This window comes from Panulirus ornatus, chromosome 57, assembly GCF_036320965.1.
Source record: "Panulirus ornatus isolate Po-2019 chromosome 57, ASM3632096v1, whole genome shotgun sequence".
Lineage (NCBI taxonomy): Eukaryota > Metazoa > Arthropoda > Malacostraca > Decapoda > Palinuridae > Panulirus > Panulirus ornatus.
Genome location: NC_092280.1, coordinates 17,126,097 through 17,151,343, shown reverse-complemented (window position 1 = coordinate 17,151,343; position 25,247 = coordinate 17,126,097). Strand labels below are relative to the sequence as shown.

The 25,247-nt window shown below is 42.0% G+C and overlaps 1 protein-coding gene across 1 annotated transcript in view; it reads right to left on the bottom strand.

Annotated features, from left to right (window-relative positions):
- Nucleotides 1-25,247, bottom strand: part of LOC139766186 (voltage-dependent T-type calcium channel subunit alpha-1G-like) — a 1,124,919-nt gene that overhangs the window by 243,395 nt on the left and 856,277 nt on the right. Inside the window, exons 26-27 of the mRNA XM_071694457.1 lie at nucleotides 14,287-14,396; nucleotides 13,240-13,259 (exon numbers count right to left, since the gene is read on the bottom strand). Coding sequence (XP_071550558.1) covers nucleotides 13,240-13,259; nucleotides 14,287-14,396 — 130 coding nt within the window. The remainder of the gene's footprint in view (nucleotides 1-13,239; nucleotides 13,260-14,286; nucleotides 14,397-25,247) is intronic.

Below are 25,247 nucleotides of genomic sequence, written 5' to 3'. Positions count from 1 at the left end.
GAGTGGATCTGGCAGCGGATGGAACCATGGAAGCAGAAGTGAATCATAGGGTGGGGGAGGGGGCGAAAATCCTGGGAGCCTTGAAGAATGTGTGGAAGTTGAGAACATTATCTCGGAAAGCAAAAATGGGTATGTTTGAAAGAATAGTAGTTCCACCAATGTTGTATGGTTGCGAGGCGTGGGCTATGGATAGAGTTGTGCGCAGGAGTTTGGATGTGCTGGAAATGAGATGTTTGAGGACAAATGTGTGGTGTGAGGTGGTTTGATCAAGTAAGTAATGTAAGGGTAAGAGAGATGTGTGGAAATAAAAAGAGCGTGGTTGAGAGAGCAGAAGAAGGTGTTTTGAAATGGTTTGGGCATATGGAGAGAATGAATGAGGAAAGATTGACCAAGAGGATATATGTGTCGGAAGTGGAGGGAACGAGGAGAAGTGGGAGACCAAATTGGAGGTGGAAAGATGGAGTGAAAAAGATTTTGTGTGATCGGGGCCTGAACATGCAGGAGGGTGAAAGGAGGGCAAGGAATAGAGTGAATTGGATCGATGTGGTATACCGGGGTAAACCATGGAAAGTTGTATGGGGCTTGGATGGGGAAAGGGAGCTGTGGTTTCAGGCATTATTGCATGACAGCTAGAGACTGAGTGTGAACGAATGGGGCCTTTGTTGTCTTTTCCTAGTGCTACCTCGCACACATGAGGGGGTAGGGGGATGGTATTCCATGTGTGGCGAGGTGACGATGGGAATGAATAAAGGCAGACAGTGTGAATTGTGTGCATGGGTATATATGTATGTGTCTGTGTGTGTATATATATGTGTACATTGAGATGTATAGATATGTATATTTGTGTGTGTGGAAGTGTATGTATATACATTGTGTATGGGGGTGGGTTGGGCCATTTCTTTCGTCTGTTTCCTTGTGCTACCTCACAAACGCGGGAGACAGCGACAAAAAAAAAAAATATAAATATATATATATATATATATATATATATATATATATATATATATATATATATATATATATATATATATACATTTTTTTTTTTTGCTTTGTCGCTGTCTACCGCGTTTGCGAGGTAGCGCAAGGAAACAGACGAAAGAAATGGCCCAACCCACCCCCATACACATGTATATACATATGTCCACACATGCAAATATACATACCTACACAGCTTTCCATGGTTTACCCCAGACGCTTCACATGCCCTGATTCAATCCACTGACAGCACGTCAACCATGGTATACCACATCGATCCAATTCACTCTATTCCTTGCCCTCCTTTCACCTTCCTGCATGTTCAGGCCCCGATCACACAAAATCTTTTTCACTCCATCTTTCCACCTCCAATTTGGTCTCCCACTTCTCCTCGTTCCCTCCACCTCCGACACATATATCCTCTTGGTCAATCTTTCCTCACTCATTCTCTCCATGTGCCCAAACCATTTCAAAACACCCTCTTCTGCTCTCTCAACCACGCTCTTTTTATTTCCACACATCTCTCTTACCCTTAGGTTACTTACTTGATCAAACCACCTCACACCACACATTGTCCTCAAACATCTCATTTCCAGCACATCCATCCTCCTGCGCACAACTCTATCCACAGCCCACGCCTCGCAACCATACAACATTGTTGGAACCACTATTCCTTCAAACATACCCATTTTGGCTTTCCGAGATAATGTTCTCGACTTCCACACATTCTTCAAGGCTCCCAGGATTTTCGCCCCCTCCCCCACCCTATGATCCACTTCCGCTTCCATGGTTCCATCCGCTGCCAGATCCACTCCTAGATATCTAAAACACTTTACTTCCTCCAGTTTTTCTCCATTCAAACTTACCTCCCAATTGACTTGACCCTCAACCCTACTGTACCTAATAACCTTGCTCTTATTCACATTTACTCTTAACTTTCTTCTTTCACACACTTTACCAAACTCAGTCACCAGCTTCTGCAGTTTCTCACATGAATCAGCCACCAGCACTGTATCATCAGCGAACAACAACTGACTCACTTCCCAAGCTCTCTCATCCCCAACAGACTTCATACTTGCCCCTCTTTCCAAAACTCTTGCATTCACCTCCCTAACAACCCCACCCATATACAAATTAAACAACCATGGAGACATCACACACCCCTGCCGCAAACCTACATTCACTGAGAACCAATGACTTTCCTCTCTTCCTACACATACACATGCCTTACATCCTCGATAAAAACTTTTCACTGCTTCTAACAACTTGCCTCCCACACCATATATTCTTAATACCTTCCACAGAGCATCTCTATCAACTCTATCATATGCCTTCTCCAGATCCATAAATGCTACATACAAATCCATTTGCTTTTCTAAGTATTTCTCACATACATTCTTCAAAGCAAACACCTGATCCACACATCCTCTACCACTTCTGAAACCACACCGCTCTTTCCCAATCCGATATATATATATATTTATTTTATTTATTATACTTTGTCGCTGTCTCCCGCGTTTGCGAGGTAGCGCAAGGAAACAGACGAAAGAAATGGCCCAACCCCCCCCATACACATGTATATACATACGTCCACACATGCAAATATACATACCTACACAGCTTTCCATGGCTTACCCCAGACGCTTCACATGCCTTGATTCAATCCACTGACAGCACATCAACCCCGGTATACCACATCGCTCCAATCCACTCTATTCCTTGCCCTCCTTTCACCCTCCTGCATGTTCAGGCCCCGATCACACAAAATCTTTTTCACTCCATCTTTCCACCTCCAATTTGGTCTCCCTCTTCTCCTTGTTCCCTCCACCTCCGACACATATATCCTCTTGGTCATTCTTTCCTCATTCATCCTCTCCATGTGCCTAAACCACTTCAAAACACCCTCTTCTGCTCTCTCAACCACGCTCTTTTTATTTCCACACATCTCTCTTACCCTTACGTTACTCACTCGATCAAACCACCTCACACCACACATTGTCCTCAAACATCTCATTTCCAGCACATCCATCCTCCTGCGCACAACTCTATCCATAGCCCACGCCTCGCAACCATACAACATTGTTGGAACCACTATTCCTTCATACATACCCATTTTTGCTTTCCGAGATAATGTTCTCGACTTCCACACATTCTTCAAGGCCCCCAGAATTTTCGCCCCCTCCCCCACCCTATGATCCACTTCCGCTTCCATGGTTCCATCCGCTGCCAGATCCACTCCCAGATATCTAAAACACTTCACTTCCTCCAGTTTTTCTCCATTCAAACTCACCTCCCAATTGACTTGACCCTCAACCCTACTGTACCTAATAACCTTGCTCTTATTCACATTTACTCTTAACTTTCTTCTTTCACACACTTTACCAAACTCAGTCACCAGCTTCTGCAGTTTCTCACATGAATCAGCCACCAGTGCTGTATCATCAGCGAACAACAACTGACTCACTTCCCAAGCTCTCTTATCCCCAACAGACTTCATACTTGCCCCTCTTTCCAAAACTCTTGCATTCACCTCCCTAACAACCCCATCCATAAACAAATTAAACAACCATGGAGACATCACACACCCCTGCCGCAAACCTACATTCACTGAGAACCAATCACTTTCCTCTCTTCCTACACGTACACATGCCTTACATCCTCGATAAAAACTTTTCACTGCTTCTAACAACTTGCCTCCCACACCATATATTCTTAATACCTTCCACAGAGCATCTCTATCAACTCTATCATATGCCTTCTCCAGATCCATAAATGCTACATACAAATCCATTTGCTTTTCTAAGTATTTCTCACATACATTCTTCAAAGCAAACACCTGATCCACACATCCTCTACCACTTCTGAAACCACACTGCTCTTCCCCACATATATATATATATATATATATATATATATATATATATATATATATATATATATATATATATATATATATATGTGTGTGTGTGGTCCTCGCTTTAGTTACAAGAATGTTCTTCCGCCCACCAGTGATGCTACTACTTTTGTGAATTAAGAACCATTGCAACACAAACCTCGCCAGGTGGTAGAGTGACCCGCAGTGTATCAAGACAGACTTCCCCAGAACTTTTTTAAAGGGGAAGTAAATGTTTATAGTTGCTTTACTGGAGTGATAGTTTTCATACATGGTGCTCTGACAAGAAAATAGTGAAATTGGAAAAGAATGTAGCTTAGATATTGAAGCTTATTCTTTCATTGAAATGTGAACAAAGGGAGTATTTTTCAAAGTGTTAGAGATGGAAAGCAAAAAGGCGTTTTTCATGAATGTACTGGAAAAGTTGAGGTCCAGATAAACTTTTGGTCTGTCAAGGCTTTATTATGGTGGATGACCAACTACCTACCCTCATGTAGCCAAGATATGGTTGTACTTTGTGTAATGAAGACAATTGAGAAACATCATAAGCCAATATTCCAGTTTCATGATAAGAGAAGTGGACCAGGCAGTATGATACAGTGGTTAAATTGATGAAAACTACTATTGACGTTTGTGTAAATAAATTATACATTTCCCTTTTCCATAGCCAGAGGTTGAACCATTATGTGACATTCATTTTTCATTTCATTTCAAGCTAGAAGTTTCAGTTTTCTAGATTATTTCTTACATTTTTCATATGTATATATATGTATATGTGTGTATATGTGTGTATGTGTGTATGTATATGTATGTATGTGTGTATATATATATATATATATATATTATCCCTGGGGATAGGGGTGAAAGAATACTTCCCACGCATTCCTCACGGGTCGTAGAAGGCAACTAGAGGGGACGGGAGCGGGGGGCCAGAAATCCTCCCCTCCTTGTATTTTAACTTTCTAAAAATAGGAAACAGAAGGAGTCACGCAGGGAGTGCTAATCCTCCTCGTAGACTCAGATTGGGATGTCTAAATGTGTGTGGATGTAACCAAGATGTGAAAAAAGGAGAGATAGGTAGTACGTTTGAGGAAAGGAACCTAGATGTTTTGGCTCTGAGTGATACGAAGCTCAAGGGTAAAGGAGAAGAGTGGTTTGGGAATGTCTTGGGAGTAAGGTCAGGGGTTAGTGAAAAGACAAGAGCAAGTGAAGGAGTAGCAGTACCTAAAACAGGAGTTGTGAGAGTATGTGATAAAATGTAAGAAAGTAAATTCTTTATTAATATGGGTAAAACTGAAAGTTGATGGAGAGAGATGGGTGATTATTGGTGCATATGCACCTGGGCATGAGAAGAAAGATCATGAGAGGCAAGTGTTTTGGGAGCAGCTGAATGAGTGTGTTAGTGGTTTTGATGCACGAGACCGGGTTACAGTGATGAGTGATTTGAATGCAAAGGTGAGTAATGTGGCAGTTGAGGGAATAATTGGTATACATGGGGTGCTCAGTGTTGTAAATGGAAATGGTGAAGAGCTTGTAGATTTATGGGCTGAAAAAGGACTGGTGATTGGGAATACCTGGTTTAAAAAGCGAGATATACATAAGTATATGTATGTAAGTAGGAGAGATGGCCAGAGAGCGTTATTGGATTACGTGTTAATTGACAGGCGTGCGAAAAAGAGACTTTTGGATGTAAATGTGCTGAGAGGTGCAACTGGAGGGATGTATGATCATTATCTTGTGGAGGCTAAGGTGAAGATTTGTATGGGTTTTCAGAAAAGAAGAGTGAATGTTGGGGTGAAGAGAGTGGTGAGAGTAAGTGAGCTTGGGAAGGAGACTTGTGTGAGGAAGTACCAGGAGAGACTGAGTACAGAATGGAAAAAGGTGAGAACAATGGAAGTAAGGGGAGTGGGGGAGGAATGGGATGTATTTAGGGAATCAGTGATGGATTGCGCAAAAGATGCTTGTGGCATGAGAAGCGTGGGAGGTGGGTTGATTAGAAAGGGTAGTGAGTGGTGGGATGAAGAAGTAAGATTATTAGTGAAAGAGAAGAGAGAGGCATTTGGACGATTTTTGCATTTTGCAGGGAAAAAATGCAACTGAGTGGGAGATGTATAAAAGAAAGAGACAGGAGGTCAAGAGAAAGGTGCAAGAGGTGAAAAAGAGGGCAAATGAGAGTTGGGGTGAGAGAGTATCATTAAATTTTAGGGAGAATAAAAAGATGTTCTGGAAGGAGGTAAATAAAGTGCGTAAGACAAGGGAGCAAATGGGAACTTCAGTGAAGGGCGCTAATGGGGAGGTGATAACAAGTAGTGGTGATGTGAGAAGGAGATGGAGTGAGTATTTTGAAGGTTTGTTTAATGTGTTTGATGATAGAGTGGCAGATATAGGGTGTTTTGGTCGAGGTGGTGTGCAAAGTGAGAGGGTTAGGGAAAATGATTTGGTAAACAGAGAAGAGGTAGTAAAAGCTATGCAGAAGATGAAAGCCAGCAAGGCAGCAGGTTTGGATGGTATTGCAGTGGAATCTATTAAAAAAGGGGGTGACTGTATTGTTGACTGGTTGGTAAGGTTATTTAATGTATGTATGACTCATGGTGAGGTGCCTGAGGATTGGCGGAATGCGTGCATAGTGCCATTGTACAAAGGCAAAGGGGATAAGAGTGAGTGCTCAAATTACAGAGGTATAAGTTTGTTGAGTATTCCTGGTAAATTATATGGGAGGGTATTGATTGAGAGGGTGAAGGCATGTCCAGAGCATCAGACTGGGGAAGAGCAGTGTGGTTTCAGAAGTGGTAGAGGATGTGTGGATCAGGTGTTTGCTTTGAAGAATGTATGTGAGAAATACTTAGAAAGGCAAATGGATTTGTATGTAGCATTTATGGATCTGGAGAAGGCATATGGTAGAGTTGATAGAGATGCTCTCTTGAAGGTATTAAGAATATATGGTGTGGGAGGCAAGTTGTTAGAAGCAGTGAAAAGTTTTTATCGAGGATGTAAGGCATGTGTACGTGTAGGAAGAGAGGAAAGTGATTGGTTCTCAGTGAATGTAGGTTTGCGGCAGGGGTGTGTGATGTCTCCATGGTTGTTTAACTTGTTTATGGATGGGGTTGTTAGGGAGGTGAATGCAAGAGTTTTGGAAAGAGGGGCAAGTATGAAGTCTGTTGTGGATGAGAGAGCTTGGGAAGTGAGTCAGTTGTTGTTCGCTGATGATACAGCGCTGGTGGCTGATTCATGTGAGAAACTGCAGAAGCTGGTGACTGAGTTTGGTAAAGTGTGTGAAAGAAGAAAGTTAAGAGTTAATGTGAATAAGAGCAAGGTTATTAGGTACAGTGGGGTTGAGGGTCAAGTCAATTGGGAGGTAAGTTTGAATGGAGAAAAACTGGAGGAAGTAAAGTGTTTTAGATATCTGGGAGTGGATCTGGCAGTGGATGGAACCATGGAAGCGGAAGTGAATCATAGGGTGGGGGAGGGGGCGAAAATCCTGGGAGCCTTGAAGAATGTTTGGAAGTCGAGAACATTATCTCGGAAAGCCAAAATGGGTATGTTTGAAGGAATAGTGGTTCCAACAATGTTGTATGGTTGCGAGGCGTGGGCTATGGATAGAGTTGTGCGCAGGAGGGTGGATGTGCTGGAAATGAGATGTTTGAGGACAATGTGTGGTGTGAGGTGGTTTGATTGAGTAAGTAATGTAAGGGTAAGAGAGATGTGTGGAAATAAAAAGAGCATGGTTGAGAGAGCAGAAGAGGGTGTTTTGAAATGGTTTGGGCACATGGAGAGAATGAGTAAGGAAAGATTGACCAAGAGGATATATGTGTCGGAGGTGGAGGGAACGAGGAGAAGTGGGAGACCAAATTGGAGGTGGAAAGATGGAGTGAAAAAGATTTTGTGTAATCGAGGCCTGAACATGGAGGAGGGTGAATGGCGGGCAAGGAATAGAGTGAATTGGATCGATGTGGTATACCGGGGTTGACGTGCTGTCAGTGGACTGAATCAGGGCATGTGATGCGTCTGGGGTAAACCTGGGAAAGTTGTGTGGGGCCTGGATGTGGAAAGGGAGCTGTGGTTTCGGGCGTTATTGCATGACAGCTAGAGACTAAGACTGAACGAATGGGGCCTTTGTTGTCTTTTCCTAGCGCTACCTTGCACACATGAGGGGGGAGGGGGATGGTATTCCATGTGTGGCGACGTGGCAATTGGAATGAATAAAGGCAGACAGTGTGAATTGTGTGCATGGGTATATATGTATGTGTCTGTGTGTGTATATATATGTGTACATTGAGATGTATAGGTATGTATATTTGCGTGTGTGGACGTGTATGTATATACATGTGTATGGTGGTGGGTTGGGCCATTTATTTTGTCAGTTTCATTACGCTACCTCGCAAACGCGGGAGACAGCGAGAAAGCAAATTAAAATAAATAAAATATATATATATATATATATATATATATATATATATATATATATATATATATATATATATACATGTTGGAAAGGATCGCAATTTTGTGCGTGATCAAGATATTCCTATGAGTCCACGGGGAAAATGAAACACGAAAAGTTCCCAAGTGCACTTTCGTGTAATAATCACATCATCAGGGGAGACACAAGAGAGAAATATAACAGTCAATTGACATACTAGCTTCGTCTCTTCAATGTATATCAACTGACTGTTATATTTCTCTTTTGTGTCTCCCCTGATGATGTGATTATTACACGAAAGTGCACTTGGGAACTTTTCACGTTTCATTTTCCCTGCGGACTCATAGGAATATATATACATATCAACATATACACATATACATACACATACACAGACATATACATATATATACATGTACATATTCATACTTGCTTGCCTTCATCCATTCCTGGTGCCACCCTGCCCCACAGGAAACAGCATCGCTATCCCCTGCTTCAGCAAAGTAGCACCAAGAAAACAGACAAAAAAGGTCATATTCATTCACACTCAGTCTCTAGCTGTCATGCATAATGCACCAAAACAACAACTCCCTATCCACATCCAGCCCCCACAGACCATTCCATGGTTTACCCCAGATGCTTCACATCCCCTGGTTTAGTCCACTGGCAGCATATCAACTCCAGTATACCACATCATTCCTATTCACTTCATTTCTTGTAAACCTTTCACCCTCTTGTATGTTCAGGCCCTGATAGCTCACAATCTTTTTTACTCCATCTTTCCATCTCTGTTCCCTCCACCTCTGACACATATATCCTCTTTGTCACCCTTTCCTCACTCATTCACCCAATATGTCCAAACCACTTCAACACACCCTCTTCTGCTCTCTCAACCACACTCTTTTTATTTCCACATATCTCTCTTACCCTTACATTACTTACTTAATCAAACCACCTCACACCACATATTGTCCTCAAAGACTTCATTTCCAACATATCCACCCCTCTCTGTACAACCCTATTAACAGCCTATGCCTCGCAACCATATAATATTGTTGGAACTATTATTCCTTTAAACATGCCCATTTTTGCTCCCCGAGATAACATTCTCTCCTTCCACAAATTCTTCACTGCTCCCAGAACCTTTGCCTCCTCCCCCACCCTGTGACTCACTTCCACTTTCACGGTTCCTTTCACTGCTACGTCGATTGCCAGATAAATAAAACACTTTATTTCCTCCAATCTTTCTCCATTTAAACTTACATCCTAATTAACTTGTCCCTCAACCCTACTGAACCTAATAACCTTGTTCTTATTCACATTTACTCTCAACTTTCTCCTTTCACACACTTTTCCAACCTCTGCAGTTTCTCACTTGAATCAGCCACCAAAGCTGTATCATCGGCGAACAACAACCGACTCACTTCCCAAGCCCTCATCCACAACAGACTACATACTCGCCCCTCTCTCCAAAACCAAAGCACTTACCTCCCTAACCATCTCATCCATAAACAAATTAAGCTTCTATGGAGACATCACATACCCCTGCCACAGACCAACCTTGACTGGGAATCAATCACTCTCCTCTTTTCTTACTTGTGCACAAGCCTTACATTCTTGATAAAAACTTTTCACTGCTTCTAGCAGCTTACCTCCCACACCATATACTCTTAAGTCATTCCACAAAGACTCTATCAACCCTATCATATGGCCTCTCCAGATCCATAAATACTACATATAAATCCATCTGTTTTTCTAAGTATTTCTCACACACATTCTTGAAAGCAAGCACCTGATCCACGCATCTTCTACCACTTCTAAAACCACACTGCTCATCCCCAGTCTGACATTCTGTGCATACCTTCACCCCTCTCAATCAATACCCTCCCATACAATTTCCCAAGAATACTCAACAAACTTATGCCTCTGTAGTTTGAACCCTCACCTTTTTCCCCTCTGCCTTTGTACAATGGCACTTTGCATGCATTCTGCCAATCCTCAGGCACCTCACCCTGATCCGTACATACAATGAATATCCTTACCAACCAATCAACACCACAGTCACTCCCTTTCTTAATAAATTCCACTGCAATGCCATCCAAACCTGCCGCCTTGCTGGATTTCATCTTCCGCAAAGCTTTCACTAACTCTTCTCTCTTAACCAAACTATTCTCCCAGACTCTCTCACTACACACGTCACCCCAACAAAACACCCTACATCTGACACTTTATCATCAATCACATTCAATAAACCTTCAAAATACTCACTCCATATCCTCACTACCTGTTATTACTTCCCCCTTTCACCGACGTTCCCGTTTGTTCTCCTGTCTCACACACATTATTTACCTCCTTCCTAAACATCTTTTTTTTCTCCCTAAAGTTTAATGATGCTCGCTCATCCCAACTCTCATTTGCCCTCTTTTTCAACCCTTATCCTCCCTACTGCTTTCTTTTATATATCTCCCATTCATTTGTACTTGCACTCCTTCCTTGTAAGTATTGTCCAAATGCCTCTCTTTTCTCTGTCACTAAAAACTTTACTTCTTCACCCAACCACTCACCACTTTTTCTAATCTGCCCATGTCCCACCTTTCTCATGCCACATGCATCTTTTGTGCAAGCCATCACTGCTTCCCTAAATACATCCCATTCCTCACCCAAATCCCCAAACGTCATTTGCTCTCACCTGCACTTACCTACACTAAATCTCTCCTGGTAGTTCCTCACACAAGTCTCCTTTTCAAGCATTCTCACTCTCACCACTCTCTTCTCCCCAACATTCTCTCTTCGTTTTTGAAAACACCTCTACAAATCTTCATCTTTGCCTTGACAAGATAGTGGTCAGACATCCCCTCTCAGAATATTAACATCCAAAAGTCTCTCTTTTATATGCCTATCAATGAACACCTAATTCAATAATGCCCTTTGGCCATCTCTCCTCCTCACATACATATAATCATCTATATTTCTTTATCATACTTAGTCGCTGTCTCCCGCGTTAGCGAGGTAGCACAAGGAAACATGAAATAATGGCCCAACCCACCCACATACACATGTATACACATACACGTCCACACACGCACATATACATACCTATACAATTCAATGTATACATATATATACATACACAGACATATACATGTACATAACTCATACTTGCTGCCTTTATTCATTCCCGTCGCCACCCGCAACACATGAAATGACAACCCCCTCTCACGCATGCACGCGAGGTAGCGCTAGGAAAAGACAACAAAGGCCACATTCATTCACACTCAGTCTCTAGCTATAATGTATAATGCACTGAAACCACAGCTCCCTTTCCACATCCAGGCCCCACAAAACTTTCCATGATTTACACCAGATGCTTCACATGCCCTGGTTCAATCCATTGACAGCACATCAACCCTGGTATACCACATCGTTCCAATTCACTCTATTCCTTGCACGCCTTTCACCCTCCTGAATGTTCAGGCCCCAATCGCTCAAAATGTTTTTCACTCCATCTTTACACCTCCAATTTGGTCTCCCACTTCTCCTTGCTCCCTCCACCTCTGACACATATATCCTCTTTGTCAGTGTTCCCTCCACCTCTTACACATATACCCTCTTTGTCAATCTTTCCTCACTCATTCTCTCCATGTGACGAAACCACTTCAAAACACCCTCCTCTGCTCTCTTAACCACACTCTTTTTATTACCACACATCCCTCTTACCCTTTCATTACTTATTTGATCAAACCACCTCACACCACATATTGTCCTCAAACATCTCATTTCCAGCACATCCACCCTCCTCCGCACAACTCTATCTATAGCCCACGCCTCGCAACCATATAACATTGTTGGTACCACTATTCCTTCAAACATATCCATTTTTGCTTTCCGAGATAATGTTCTCGCCTTCCACATATTTTTCAATGCTCCCAGAACTTTCGTCCCCTCCACCACCCTGTGACTCACTTCCACTTCATGGTTCTCTCTTTTTAAACCAGGTTTTTCCAATCACCAGTCCTTTTTTAGCACACAAATCCATAAGCTCTTCACTGTTTCCATTTACAACACTGAATAACCCATGTACACCAATTATACTCTCAAGTGCCACATTACTGACCTTCACGTTTAAATCACCCATCACTAATACCCAGTCTTATGCACCAAAGCTGCTGACACACTCACTCAGCTGCTCCTAAAACACTTACCTCTCATAATCTTTCTTCTTATGACCAGGTGCATAAGCACCAATAATCACCCATCTTTCTCCATCCACTTTCAGTTTTACCCATATCAATCTAGTATTTACTTTCTTACACTCTGTCACACATTCCCACAAATCCTGCTTCAGGAGTACTACTACTCCTTTCTTAGCTCTTGTCCTCTCACCAACCCCTAACTTTACTCCCATGACTTCTCCAAACCATTCTTCTCCTTTACCCTTGAGCTTCATTTCTTTCCTCAAACATACCACCCATCTCTACTTTCTTCTCATCTTGATTAAATCCACACACATTTAGACACCCCAATCTGAGCCTTGAGGAGGATGAACACTTCCTGCTTGATTTCTTCTTCTGTTTCCCCTTTTAGAAATTCAAATACAAGGTGGGGAGAGTTTCCAGCCCTCCGCTCCAGCCCTCTTTGGTTGCCTTCTTTGACACACAGGGCATACATGGGAAGTATTCTTTCTCCCCTATCCCCTACTTCCTCATATAGCCTAATAATAATTTCCTGTAATCTACAAAAGTATGCATGGGTGCTCTGAATGACGTTTTTAGTCACTAAAATTGAATGAGAATACTGGACTTTAAATTAAGTTAACTCATGCTGGATAACTAATCATTCACATCAGATAGCCAGGCAGCCACCTGCTGGGACAACGTATTGAGATCACCTCCACACATGATATTTTCCGGTAGCCTGTGGCGAGTAATAGCAGACTGTCAATATTGCTCACCTGGAAACATACTTGAATTACTGTAATAAAAAAAATGCCTAATTCATTTCAAAATTATGATCGTGATTTGAGACATGATTAAGTCTTATAAAAGTTAATTCTCTTGGGTTAAGCTCATTATACTTCTGACTCTGTGCTACTTCTACACCATTATCATTCACATCAGATGAATTAGACAAGAAAACCCAACCTCTTTTATAGGATGTCCCTTCCAACCAACAGCTTAACAGGACAGTCACCATGTTTTAGTAGTGATGCTTTTGCTTAATGATCATCCAACCACAATGAATAATATATCACTGTAAACATCTGTATTCATAAATGTTTTTGGAATAATGGTTCAAAACCAACACAAAACTTTAACACTGATTATGTCTTTGCCTGCAATACAACATAACCAAAGTCTCTAATAACAGCACTAGCTCTTCCTGCAAATCAGAGATCTTCTAATCTATTTGTAATAAAATATTAAAACAAAGGCAAGATAAGAATCTCTTCATTTATCAATGTAGAGGAAATCAGCTTCATGTACATTGTTTAGACAATTCACAATGATATTTTTGTTTCCATAAAAGCAGCAACTGCAAATTTAAAGTCTACAAGGATAACCTCTTTTAAAGTCTAGAATAAATCTAAAGTGAGAAAAGTAGTACACACCCACAAGGCTAGCAGAAAATGATACCCTCTGGAGCAGGTGCCTCCTGACTGGCAGGTGCATCTTTATTTTTGGCATTTACTTGCTTCAGTTTCTGGTTGTTTTTTTCAAGGTTCTGTTAATATTCACTGTCCACAAGGCCTTGACCTTATTTCCATGAACTATAATAACTGGCTAAATTTCATTAAGAGAAATGATATGCCTATATATATATGTTTAGTACTGCTCATGCTCATGAGCAATACAAATGTGGCTAGAAGTATTCCTCATCTAACAAAAAAGTTGAAAATATGTTTCAGGTGACAAGAAGGATTGTCAAGTAGAGCTACAGGTATGTCTATGGTCCAATATGGTGAAACTAAATTGGAATAAAATGGCAAACAAGGCATTACCTGTCTTGGAAGTAACGGCGACAACCCAATGCCACCATCTTCACAGCTGACTCCAGGATGAAAACTGCAGTGAAGAAGTAATTGAAGATCTGAAGAGCATAATCCAACTCCTGCAAGGTAGACAAGGGAGGGATATTCACTACAAAAAAAGTAACAAACTGTCCAGAATGTTATTAGCTAAAAACTCCATCCAAGTGTGCATGGTAGTTCACAAAACAAACATAAGGGAAAGGTAAATTGCAAAGGGAAGTGAGAAGTTTGTATCTACAACACATACTGAGTCCAAACTAAAGTATGCAGCACCACTTCGGTCACTCTATCTGACAGGACAAATGATCTGCTGGAGAAAGTCCAATGGCAGGCAATGAAAACTAAAAAAAAAGTAAGGGAACTAAGCAGCATGGGTAGGCAAATATCAATAAAATTACCCACAATGAAGAAGATAAAGAAGAGGGGGAGACATGATAATACAGTCTCCTCAAAAAACACTCTGCTCCCCATCTATTTTCAATGGATACACACGGATACGATTTATTGCGGGTACAAGCATGTGATGCTCTCATGGTGAAATCATTGTACATCTGGTTGCTGAGAGAATTAGTGTTTCTAATGCTGTGAGCACCAGCAACCCAACTTAGTTTACCTCAGTTTATCTTTAGGGAAGGATGTTCTTTCTTTTGCTCTTCCTGACTGCCACTTAATTTTGGGAATTTCACTTCTGGGCACTGAACTTTTTCCACATGTGCTACAAGAGGGTTGGCTTTTATTTTTCTAAGACTGAAAACCAAAATTCTTGCTTGGTAGCACGAAATTGTGTTGGGAAGCAAACAAGGCTTTTTGTGGACACTGTAGTGCTGAATCCTGAAATGACTGAAGAAGTAAGAATTGAGCACTTCTTCAAAATTAGGTATGGCAGGTTGAAGAAACGATATGGCAAAAAACTAATAATCAGGTTACAAAAGATCTAAAGAAACATGTTCATTTGAACAGTTGTGGATATATGGAACAGGTTATGATATAAGTTTAAAATTTAATATGATAATAAATAAAGCTACAAGAGATGGGGAAATTTATGAGTGCAAAACTTTCACCATCTACTGCACCAACAGTCAGTCAGAAATGGGTAATCAGTATTTCTATGTAACTCATTCTCAGTAAAGCTGTATCTATGAGCAGAGCTTATGAGAGAACTTCTCTTGGATCCTCAAAAACAGAACTGCCATCTGCAAAATTAACAGACACCGTCAGTTTCAAGAAATATTATTGGCAGCATCATCAAAAGATACCAAAAAAGGTAGGTGATGACATATAATTCATCAAGAATCTAAATGTGACATGTTAGAGTGAATGATCAATTCTATGGCTGACATGTATAAAAGGTTTCTATTAGGCAAAATCCTTTTGGTAGATTAATGCACTCAGTAGGCAATAAGTATAGACTTTCACCAGTCAAAAACTTTAATATATATGCAACTAATCTCATACATGAATATGGCACAATGACTCATAACCCGTTCATAGTAAATGATGTGTAGATGATATGACTCAATACTAGGACTAAAGCATTACTAAACAGAAATGAATAAAGCAGTCAGTGCCTATGAAAAGGCAAAATGCATTATAACACAGGGTAAAATGTAATGTTTCTTCATAAAAAGCAAATTGCTCTGTATTCCTGTTGCTACAGTTATTACATTAATTAAATCTCTGATGCAAGGTTTAAAAGTGCTAATGTTTAATAACTGTAGCAGTGCATTTCCTATCAAATGAACTTAATATTCCATTCTTTTTATTTGAACACTACTCATACTTCCTTACTTCCTTCCTAGGAGTCCCTTTTATCTTTATGAGGCCCCTACAGCACTCAAGAAGCTGGCCATGTCTGCCAGTTAGAACCACAGGTCATAAAGTGTTGTGATTTGTGAGTGTCTATGTTAAGAGAGTGGAGGGCAACAAGAGACTGAGTGTAGAATGGCAAAATCTTTTTCTTTCATACTATTTGCCATTTCCCACATTTGCAAGGTAGCGTTAAGAACAGAGGACTGGGCCTTTAAGGGAATATCCTCACCTGGCCCCCTTCTCTGTTCCTTCCTTTGGAAAATAAAAAAAAATGAGAGGGGAGGATTTCCAACTCCCGCTTCCTTCCCTTTTAGTCGCCTTTTACGACACACAGGGAATACGTGGGAAGTATTCTTTCTTCCCTATCCCCAGGGATAATACACTATTTTTTATTATTATCATTTTGCTTTGCCACTGTCTCCCACGTTAGCGAGGTAGCACAAGGAAACAGACGAAAGAATGGCCCAACCCACCCACATACATATGTATATACATACATGTCCACACACGCAAATATACATACCCATACATCTCAACATTTTTTTTTTTTTTTTTTGCTTAGTCGCTGTCTCCCGCGTTTGCGAGGTAGCGCAAGGAAACAGACGAATGAAATGGCCCAACCCACCCCCATACACATGTATATACATACGTCCACACACGCAAATATACATACCTACACAGCTTTCCATGGTTTACCCAAGACGCTTCACATGCCTTGATTCAATCCACAGACAGCACGTCAACCCCGGTATACCACATCGATCCAATTCACTCTATTCCTTGCCCTCCTTTCACCCTCCTGCATGTTCAGGCCCCGATCACACAAAATCTTTTTCACTCCATCTTTCCACCTCCAATTTGGTCTCCCTCTTCTCCTCGTTCCCTCCACCTCCGACACATATATCCTCTTGGTCAATCTTTCCTCACTCATTCTCTCCATGTGCCCAAACCATTTCAAAACACCCTCTTCTGCTCTCTCAACCACGCTCTTTTTATTTCCACACATCTCTCTTACCCTTACGTTACTTACTCGATCAAACCACCTCACACCACACATTGTCCTCAAATATCTCATTTCCAGCACATCCATCCTCCTGCGCACAACTCTATCCATAGCCCACGCCTCGCAACCATACAACATTGTTGGAACCACTATTCCTTCAAACATACCCATTTTTGCTTTCCGAGATAATGTTCTCGACTTCCAAACATTCTTCAAGGCTCCCAGAATTTTCGCCCCCTCCCCCACCCTATGATCCACTTCCGCTTCCATGGTTCAATCCGCTGCCAGATCCACTCCCAGATATCTAAAACACTTCACTTCCTCCAGTTTTTCTCCATTCAAACTTACCTCCCAATTGACTTGACCCTCAACCCAACTGTACCTAATAACCTTGCTCTTATTCACATTTGCTCTTAACTTTCTTCTTTCACACACTTTACCAAACTCAGTCACCAGCTTCTGCAGTTTCTCACATGAATCAGCCACCAGCGCTGTATCATCAACGAACAACAACTGACTCACTTCCCAAGCTCTCTCATCCACAACAGACTTCATACTTGCCCCTCTTTCCAAAACTCTTGCATTCACCTCCCTAACAACCCCATCCATAAACAAATTAAACAACCATGGAGACATCACACACCCCTGCCGCAAACCTACATTCACTGAGAACCAATCACTTTCCTCTCTTCCTACACGTACACATGCCTTACATCCTCGATAAAAACTTTTCACTGCTTCTAACAACTTGCCTCCCACACCATATATTCTTAATACCTTCAAGAGAGCATCTCTATCAACTCTATCATATGCCTTCTCCAGATCCATAAATGCTACATACAAATCCATTTGCTTTTCTAAGCATTTCTCACATACATTCTTCAAAGCAAACACCTGATCCACACATCCTCTACCACTTCTGAAACCACACAGACATACACATATATACACATGTACAAAATTCATACTGTCTGCCTTTATTCATTCCCATCACCACCTCGCCACACATGAAATAACAACCCTCTCCCCCCTCATGTGTGCAGGGTAGCACTAGGAAAAGACAACAAAGGCCCCATTCATTCACACTCAGTTTCTAGCTGTCATGTATTAATGAACTGAAACCATAGCTCCCTTTTCACATCCAGGCCCCAAAGAACTTTCCATGGTTTACCCCAGATGCTTCACATGCCCTGGTTCAATCCATTGACAGCACGTTGACCCCGGTACCCAAATCGTTCAAATTCACTCTATTCCTTGCACGCCTTTCACTCTCCTGCATGTTCAGGTCCCGATCACTCAAAATCTTTTTCACTCCATCTTTCCACCTCCAATTTGGTCTCCCACTTCTCGTTCCCTCCACCTCTGACACATATATCCTCTTGGTCAATCTTTCCTCACTCATTCTCTCCATGTGACCATACCATTTCAAAACACCCTCTTCTGCTCTCTCAATAACACTCTTTTTATTACCTCACATCTCTCTTACCCTACTATTACTTACACGATCAAACTACCTCACACCACACATTGTCCTCAAACATCTCATTTCCAGCACATCCACCCTCCTCCGCACAACTCTATCCATAGCCCACGCCTCACAACCATATAACATTGTTGGAACCCTATTCCTTCAAACATATCCATTTTCGCTTTCCGAGATAATGTTCTCGACTTCCACACACCCTTCAACGCTCCCAGAATTTTCACCTCCACCCCCACCCTATGATTCACTTCTGCTTCCATGGTTCCATCCACTGCCAAATCCACTCCCAGATATCTAAAACACTTCACTTCCTCCAGTTTTTCTCCATTCAAACTCACCTCCCAATTGACTTGACCCTTAACCCTACTGTACCTAATAACCAACTCCATGTGAATATATATATATATATTCCTCACGTGTCATAGAAGGCGACTAGAGGGCACGGGAGCGGGGGGGCCAGAAATCCTCCCCTCCTTGTATTTCAACATTCTAAAAAATGGGAAACAGAAGGAGTCATGCTGGGAGTGCTCATCCTCCTCGTAGACTCAGATTGGGGTGTCTAAATGTGTGTGGACGTAAGCAAGATGTGAAAAAAGGAGAGATAGGTAGTACATTTGAGGAAAGGAACCTGGATGTTTTGGCTCTGAGTGAAACGAAGCTCAAGGGCAAAGGGGAAGAGTGGTTTGGGAATGTCTTGGGAGTAAAGTCAGGGGTTAGTGAGAGGACAAGAGCAAGGGAAGGAGTAGCAGTACTCCTGAAACAGGAGTTGTGGGAGTATGTGATAGAATGTAAGAAAGTAAATTCTCGATTAATATGGGTAAAACTGAAAGTTGATGGAGAGAGATGGGTGATTACTGGTGCATATGCACCTGGGCATGAGAAGAAAGATCATGAAAGGCAAGTGTTTTGGGAGCATCTGAATGAGTGTGTTAGTGGTTTTGATGCACAAGACTGGGTTATAGTAATGGGTGATTTGAATGCAAAGGTGAGTAATGTAGCAGTTGAGGGAATAATTGGTATACATGGGGTGTTCAGTGTTGTAAAAGGAAATGGTGAAGAGCTTGTAGATTTATGTGCTGAAAAAGGACTGGTGATTGGGAATACCTGGTTTAAAAAGCGAGATATACATAAGTATACATATATAAGTAGGAGAGATGGCCAGAGAGCGTTATTGGATTACGTTTTAATTGACAGGCGTGCGAAAGAGAGACTTTAGGATGTTAATGCAGTGAGAGGTGCAACTGGAGGGATGTCTGATCATTATCTTGTGGAGGCTAAGGTGAAGATTTGTATGGGTTTTCAGAAAAGAAGAGTGAATGATGTGGTGAAGAGGGTGGTGAGGGTAAGTGAGCTTGGGAAGGACACTTGTGTGAGGAAGCACCAGGGGAGACTGAGTACAGAATGGAAAAAGGTGAGAACAATGGAAGTAAGGGGAGTGGGGGAGGAATGGGATGTATTTAGGGAATCAGTGATGGATTGCGCAAAAGATGCTTGTGGCATGAGAAGCGTGGGAGGTGGGTTGATTAGAAAGGGTAGTGAGTGGTGGGATGAAGAAGTAAGATTATTAGTGAAAGAGAAGGGAGAGGCTTTTCGACGATTTTTGCGGGGAAAAAATGCAACTGAGTGGGAGATGTATAAAAGAAAGAGACAGGAGGTCAAGAGAAAGGTGCAAGAGGTAAAAAAGTGGGCAAATTAGAGTTGGGGTGAGAAAGTATCATTAAATTTTAGGGAGAATAAAAAGATGTTCTGGAAGGAGGTAAATAAAGTGCGTAAGACAAGGGAGCAAATGGGAACTTCAGTGAACGGTGCTAATGGGGGAGGTGATAACAAGTAGTGGTGATGTGAGAAGGAGATGGAGTGAGTATTTTGAAGGTTTGTTGAATGTGTTTGATGATAAAGTGGCAGATATAGGGTGTTTTGGTCGAGGTGGTGTGCAAGGTGAGAGGGTTAGGGATAATGATTTGGCAAACAGAGAAGAGGTAGTAAAAGCTTTGCGGAAGATGAAAGCCGGCAAGGCAGCAGGTTTGGATGGTATTGCAGTGGAATCTATTAAAAAAGGGGGTTACTGTATTGTTGACTGGTTGGTAAGGTTATTTAATGTATGTATGACTCATGGTGAGGTGCCTGAGGATTGGCGGAATGCGTGCATAGTGCCATTGTACAAAGGCAAAGGGGATAAGAGTGAGTGCTCAAACTACAGAGGTATAAGTTTGTTGAGTATTCCTGCTAAATTATATAGGAGGGTATTGATTGAGAGGGTGATGGCATGTACAGAGCATCAGATTGGGGAAGAGCAGTGTGGTTTCAGAAGTGGCAGAGGATGTGTGGATCAGGTGTTTGCTTTGAAGAATGTATGTGAGAAATACTTAGAAAAGCAAATGGATTTGTATGTAGCATTTATGGATCTGGAGAAGGCATATGATAGAGTTGATAGAGATGCTCTCTTGAAGGTATTAAGAATATATGGTGTGGGAGGCAAGTTGTTAGAAGCAGTGAAAAGTTTTTATCGAGGATGTAAGGCATGTGTACGTGTAGGAAGAGAGGAAAGTCATTGGTTCTCAGTGAATGTAGGTTTGTGGCAGGGGTGTGTAATGTCTCCATGGTTGTTTAATTTGTTTATGGATGGGGTTGTTAGGGAGGTGAATGCAAGAGTTTTGGAAAGAGGGGCAAGTATGAAGTCTGTTGTGGATGAGAGAGCTTGGGAAGTGAGTCAGTTGTTGTTTGCTGATGATACAGCGCTGGTGGCTGATTCATGTGAGAAACTGCAGAAGCTGGTGATTGAGTTTGGTAAAGTGTGTGAAAGAAGAAAGTTAAGAGTAAATGTGAATAAGAGCAAGGTTATTAGGTACAGTAGAGTTGAGGGACAAGTCAATTGGGAGGTAAGTTTGAATGGAGAAAATCTGGAGGAAGTGAAGTGTTTTGGATATCTGGGAGTGAATTTGGCAGCGAATGGAACCATGGAAGCAGAAGTGAATCATATGGTGGGGGAGAGGGCGAAAGTTCTGGGAGCGCTGAAGAATGTGTGGAAGTCGAGAACATTATCTCGGAAAGCAAAAATGGGTATGTTTGAAGGAATAGTGGATCCAACAGTGTTATATGGTTACGAGGCATGGGCTATGGATAGAGTTGTGCGGAGGAGGGTGGATGTGCTGTAAATAAGATGTTTGAGGATAATATGTGTTGTGAGGTGGTTTGATCGAGTAAGTAATAATAGGGTACGAGAGATGTGTGGTAATAAAAAGAGAGTGGTTGAGGGAGCAGAAGAGGATGTTTTGAAATGGTTTGGTCACATGGAGAGAATGAGTGAGGAAAGGTTGACCAAGAAAATATATGTGTCAGAGATGGAGGGAACGTGGCGAAGTGGGAGACCAAATTGGAGGTGGAAAGATGGAGTGAAAAAGATTTTGAGTGATTGGGGCCTGAACATGCAGGAGGGTGAAAGACATGCAAGGAACAGAGTGAATTGGAACAATGTGGTATACCGTGGTTGACGTGCTATCAATGGATTGCACCAGGGCATGTGAAGCATCTGGGTAAACCATGGAAAGTTCTGTGGGGAGTGGATGTACAAAGGGAGCTGTGGTTTCCGTGCATTATTACATGAGAGTGAGCGAGAGAGTGAGTGTGAACGAATGTGGCATTTGCTGTCTTTTCCTAGGGCTACCTCACGCACATGAGGGGGGAGGGTGTTGTTATTTCATATGTGGTGGGGTGGCGATGGGAATGAATAAAGGTAGACAGTATGAATTATGTACATGTGTATATATGTATATGTCTGAGTGTGTATATATATGTATACGTTGAGATGTATAGGTATGTATATTTGCGTGTGTGGACATGTATGTATATACATGTGTATGTAGGTTGGTTGGGCCATTCTTTTGTCTGTTTCCTTGCACTACCTCACTAACGCGGGAGTCAGCGACAAAGCAAAATAAATAAATGATAAACATATATATATATATATATATATATATATATATATATATATATATATATATTTTTTTTTTGCTTAGTCGCTGTCTCCCGCGTTTGCGAGGTAGCGCAAGGAAACAGACGAATGAAATGGCCCAACCCACCCCCATACACATGTATATACATACGTCCACACACGCAAATATACATACCTACACAGCTTTCCATGGTTTACCCAAGACGCTTCACATGCCTTGATTCAATCCACAGACAGCACGTCAACCCCGGTATACCACATCGATCCAATTCACTCTATTCCTTGCCCTCCTTTCACCCTCCTGCATGTTCAGGCCCCGATCACACAAAATCTTTTTCACTCCATCTTTCCACCTCCAATTTGGTCTCCCTCTTCTCCTCGTTCCCTCCACCTCCGACACATATATCCTCTTGGTCAATCTTTCCTCACTCATTCTCTCCATGTGCCCAAACCATTTCAAAACACCCTCTTCTGCTCTCTCAACCACGCTCTTTTTATTTCCACACATCTCTCTTACCCTTACGTTACTTACTCGATCAAACCACCTCACACCACACATTGTCCTCAAATATCTCATTTCCAGCACATCCATCCTCCTGCGCACAACTCTATCCATAGCCCACGCCTCGCAACCATACAACATTGTTGGAACCACTATTCCTTCAAACATACCCATTTTTGCTTTCCGAGATAATGTTCTCGACTTCCAAACATTCTTCAAGGCTCCCAGAATTTTCGCCCCCTCCCCCACCCTATGATCCACTTCCGCTTCCATGGTTCAATCCGCTGCCAGATCCACTCCCAGATATCTAAAACACTTCACTTCCTCCAGTTTTTCTCCATTCAAACTTACCTCCCAATTGACTTGACCCTCAACCCAACTGTACCTAATAACCTTGCTCTTATTCACATTTGCTCTTAACTTTCTTCTTTCACACACTTTACCAAACTCAGTCACCAGCTTCTGCAGTTTCTCACATGAATCAGCCACCAGCGCTGTATCATCAACGAACAACAACTGACTCACTTCCCAAGCTCTCTCATCCACAACAGACTTCATACTTGCCCCTCTTTCCAAAACTCTTGCATTCACCTCCCTAACAACCCCATCCATAAACAAATTAAACAACCATGGAGACATCACACACCCCTGCCGCAAACCTACATTCACTGAGAACCAATCACTTTCCTCTCTTCCTACACGTACACATGCCTTACATCCTCGATAAAAACTTTTCACTGCTTCTAACAACTTGCCTCCCACACCATATATTCTTAATACCTTCAAGAGAGCATCTCTATCAACTCTATCATATGCCTTCTCCAGATCCATAAATGCTACATACAAATCCATTTGCTTTTCTAAGCATTTCTCACATACATTCTTCAAAGCAAACACCTGATCCACACATCCTCTACCACTTCTGAAACCACACAGACATACACATATATACACATGTACAAAATTCATACTGTCTGCCTTTATTCATTCCCATCACCACCTCGCCACACATGAAATAACAACCCTCTCCCCCCTCATGTGTGCAGGGTAGCACTAGGAAAAGACAACAAAGGCCCCATTCATTCACACTCAGTTTCTAGCTGTCATGTATTAATGAACTGAAACCATAGCTCCCTTTTCACATCCAGGCCCCAAAGAACTTTCCATGGTTTACCCCAGATGCTTCACATGCCCTGGTTCAATCCATTGACAGCACGTTGACCCCGGTACCCAAATCGTTCAAATTCACTCTATTCCTTGCACGCCTTTCACTCTCCTGCATGTTCAGGTCCCGATCACTCAAAATCTTTTTCACTCCATCTTTCCACCTCCAATTTGGTCTCCCACTTCTCGTTCCCTCCACCTCTGACACATATATCCTCTTGGTCAATCTTTCCTCACTCATTCTCTCCATGTGACCATACCATTTCAAAACACCCTCTTCTGCTCTCTCAATAACACTCTTTTTATTACCTCACATCTCTCTTACCCTACTATTACTTACACGATCAAACTACCTCACACCACACATTGTCCTCAAACATCTCATTTCCAGCACATCCACCCTCCTCCGCACAACTCTATCCATAGCCCACGCCTCACAACCATATAACATTGTTGGAACCCTATTCCTTCAAACATATCCATTTTCGCTTTCCGAGATAATGTTCTCGACTTCCACACACCCTTCAACGCTCCCAGAATTTTCACCTCCACCCCCACCCTATGATTCACTTCTGCTTCCATGGTTCCATCCACTGCCAAATCCACTCCCAGTATCTAAAACACTTCACTTCCTCCAGTTTTTCTCCATTCAAACTCACCTCCCAATTGACTTGACCCTTAACCCTACTGTACCTAATAACCAACTCCATGTGAATATATATATATATATTCCTCACGTGTCATAGAAGGCGACTAGAGGGCACGGGAGCGGGGGGGCCAGAAATCCTCCCCTCCTTGTATTTCAACATTCTAAAAAATGGGAAACAGAAGGAGTCATGCTGGGAGTGCTCATCCTCCTCGTAGACTCAGATTGGGGTGTCTAAATGTGTGTGGACGTAAGCAAGATGTGAAAAAAGGAGAGATAGGTAGTACATTTGAGGAAAGGAACCTGGATGTTTTGGCTCTGAGTGAAACGAAGCTCAAGGGCAAAGGGGAAGAGTGGTTTGGGAATGTCTTG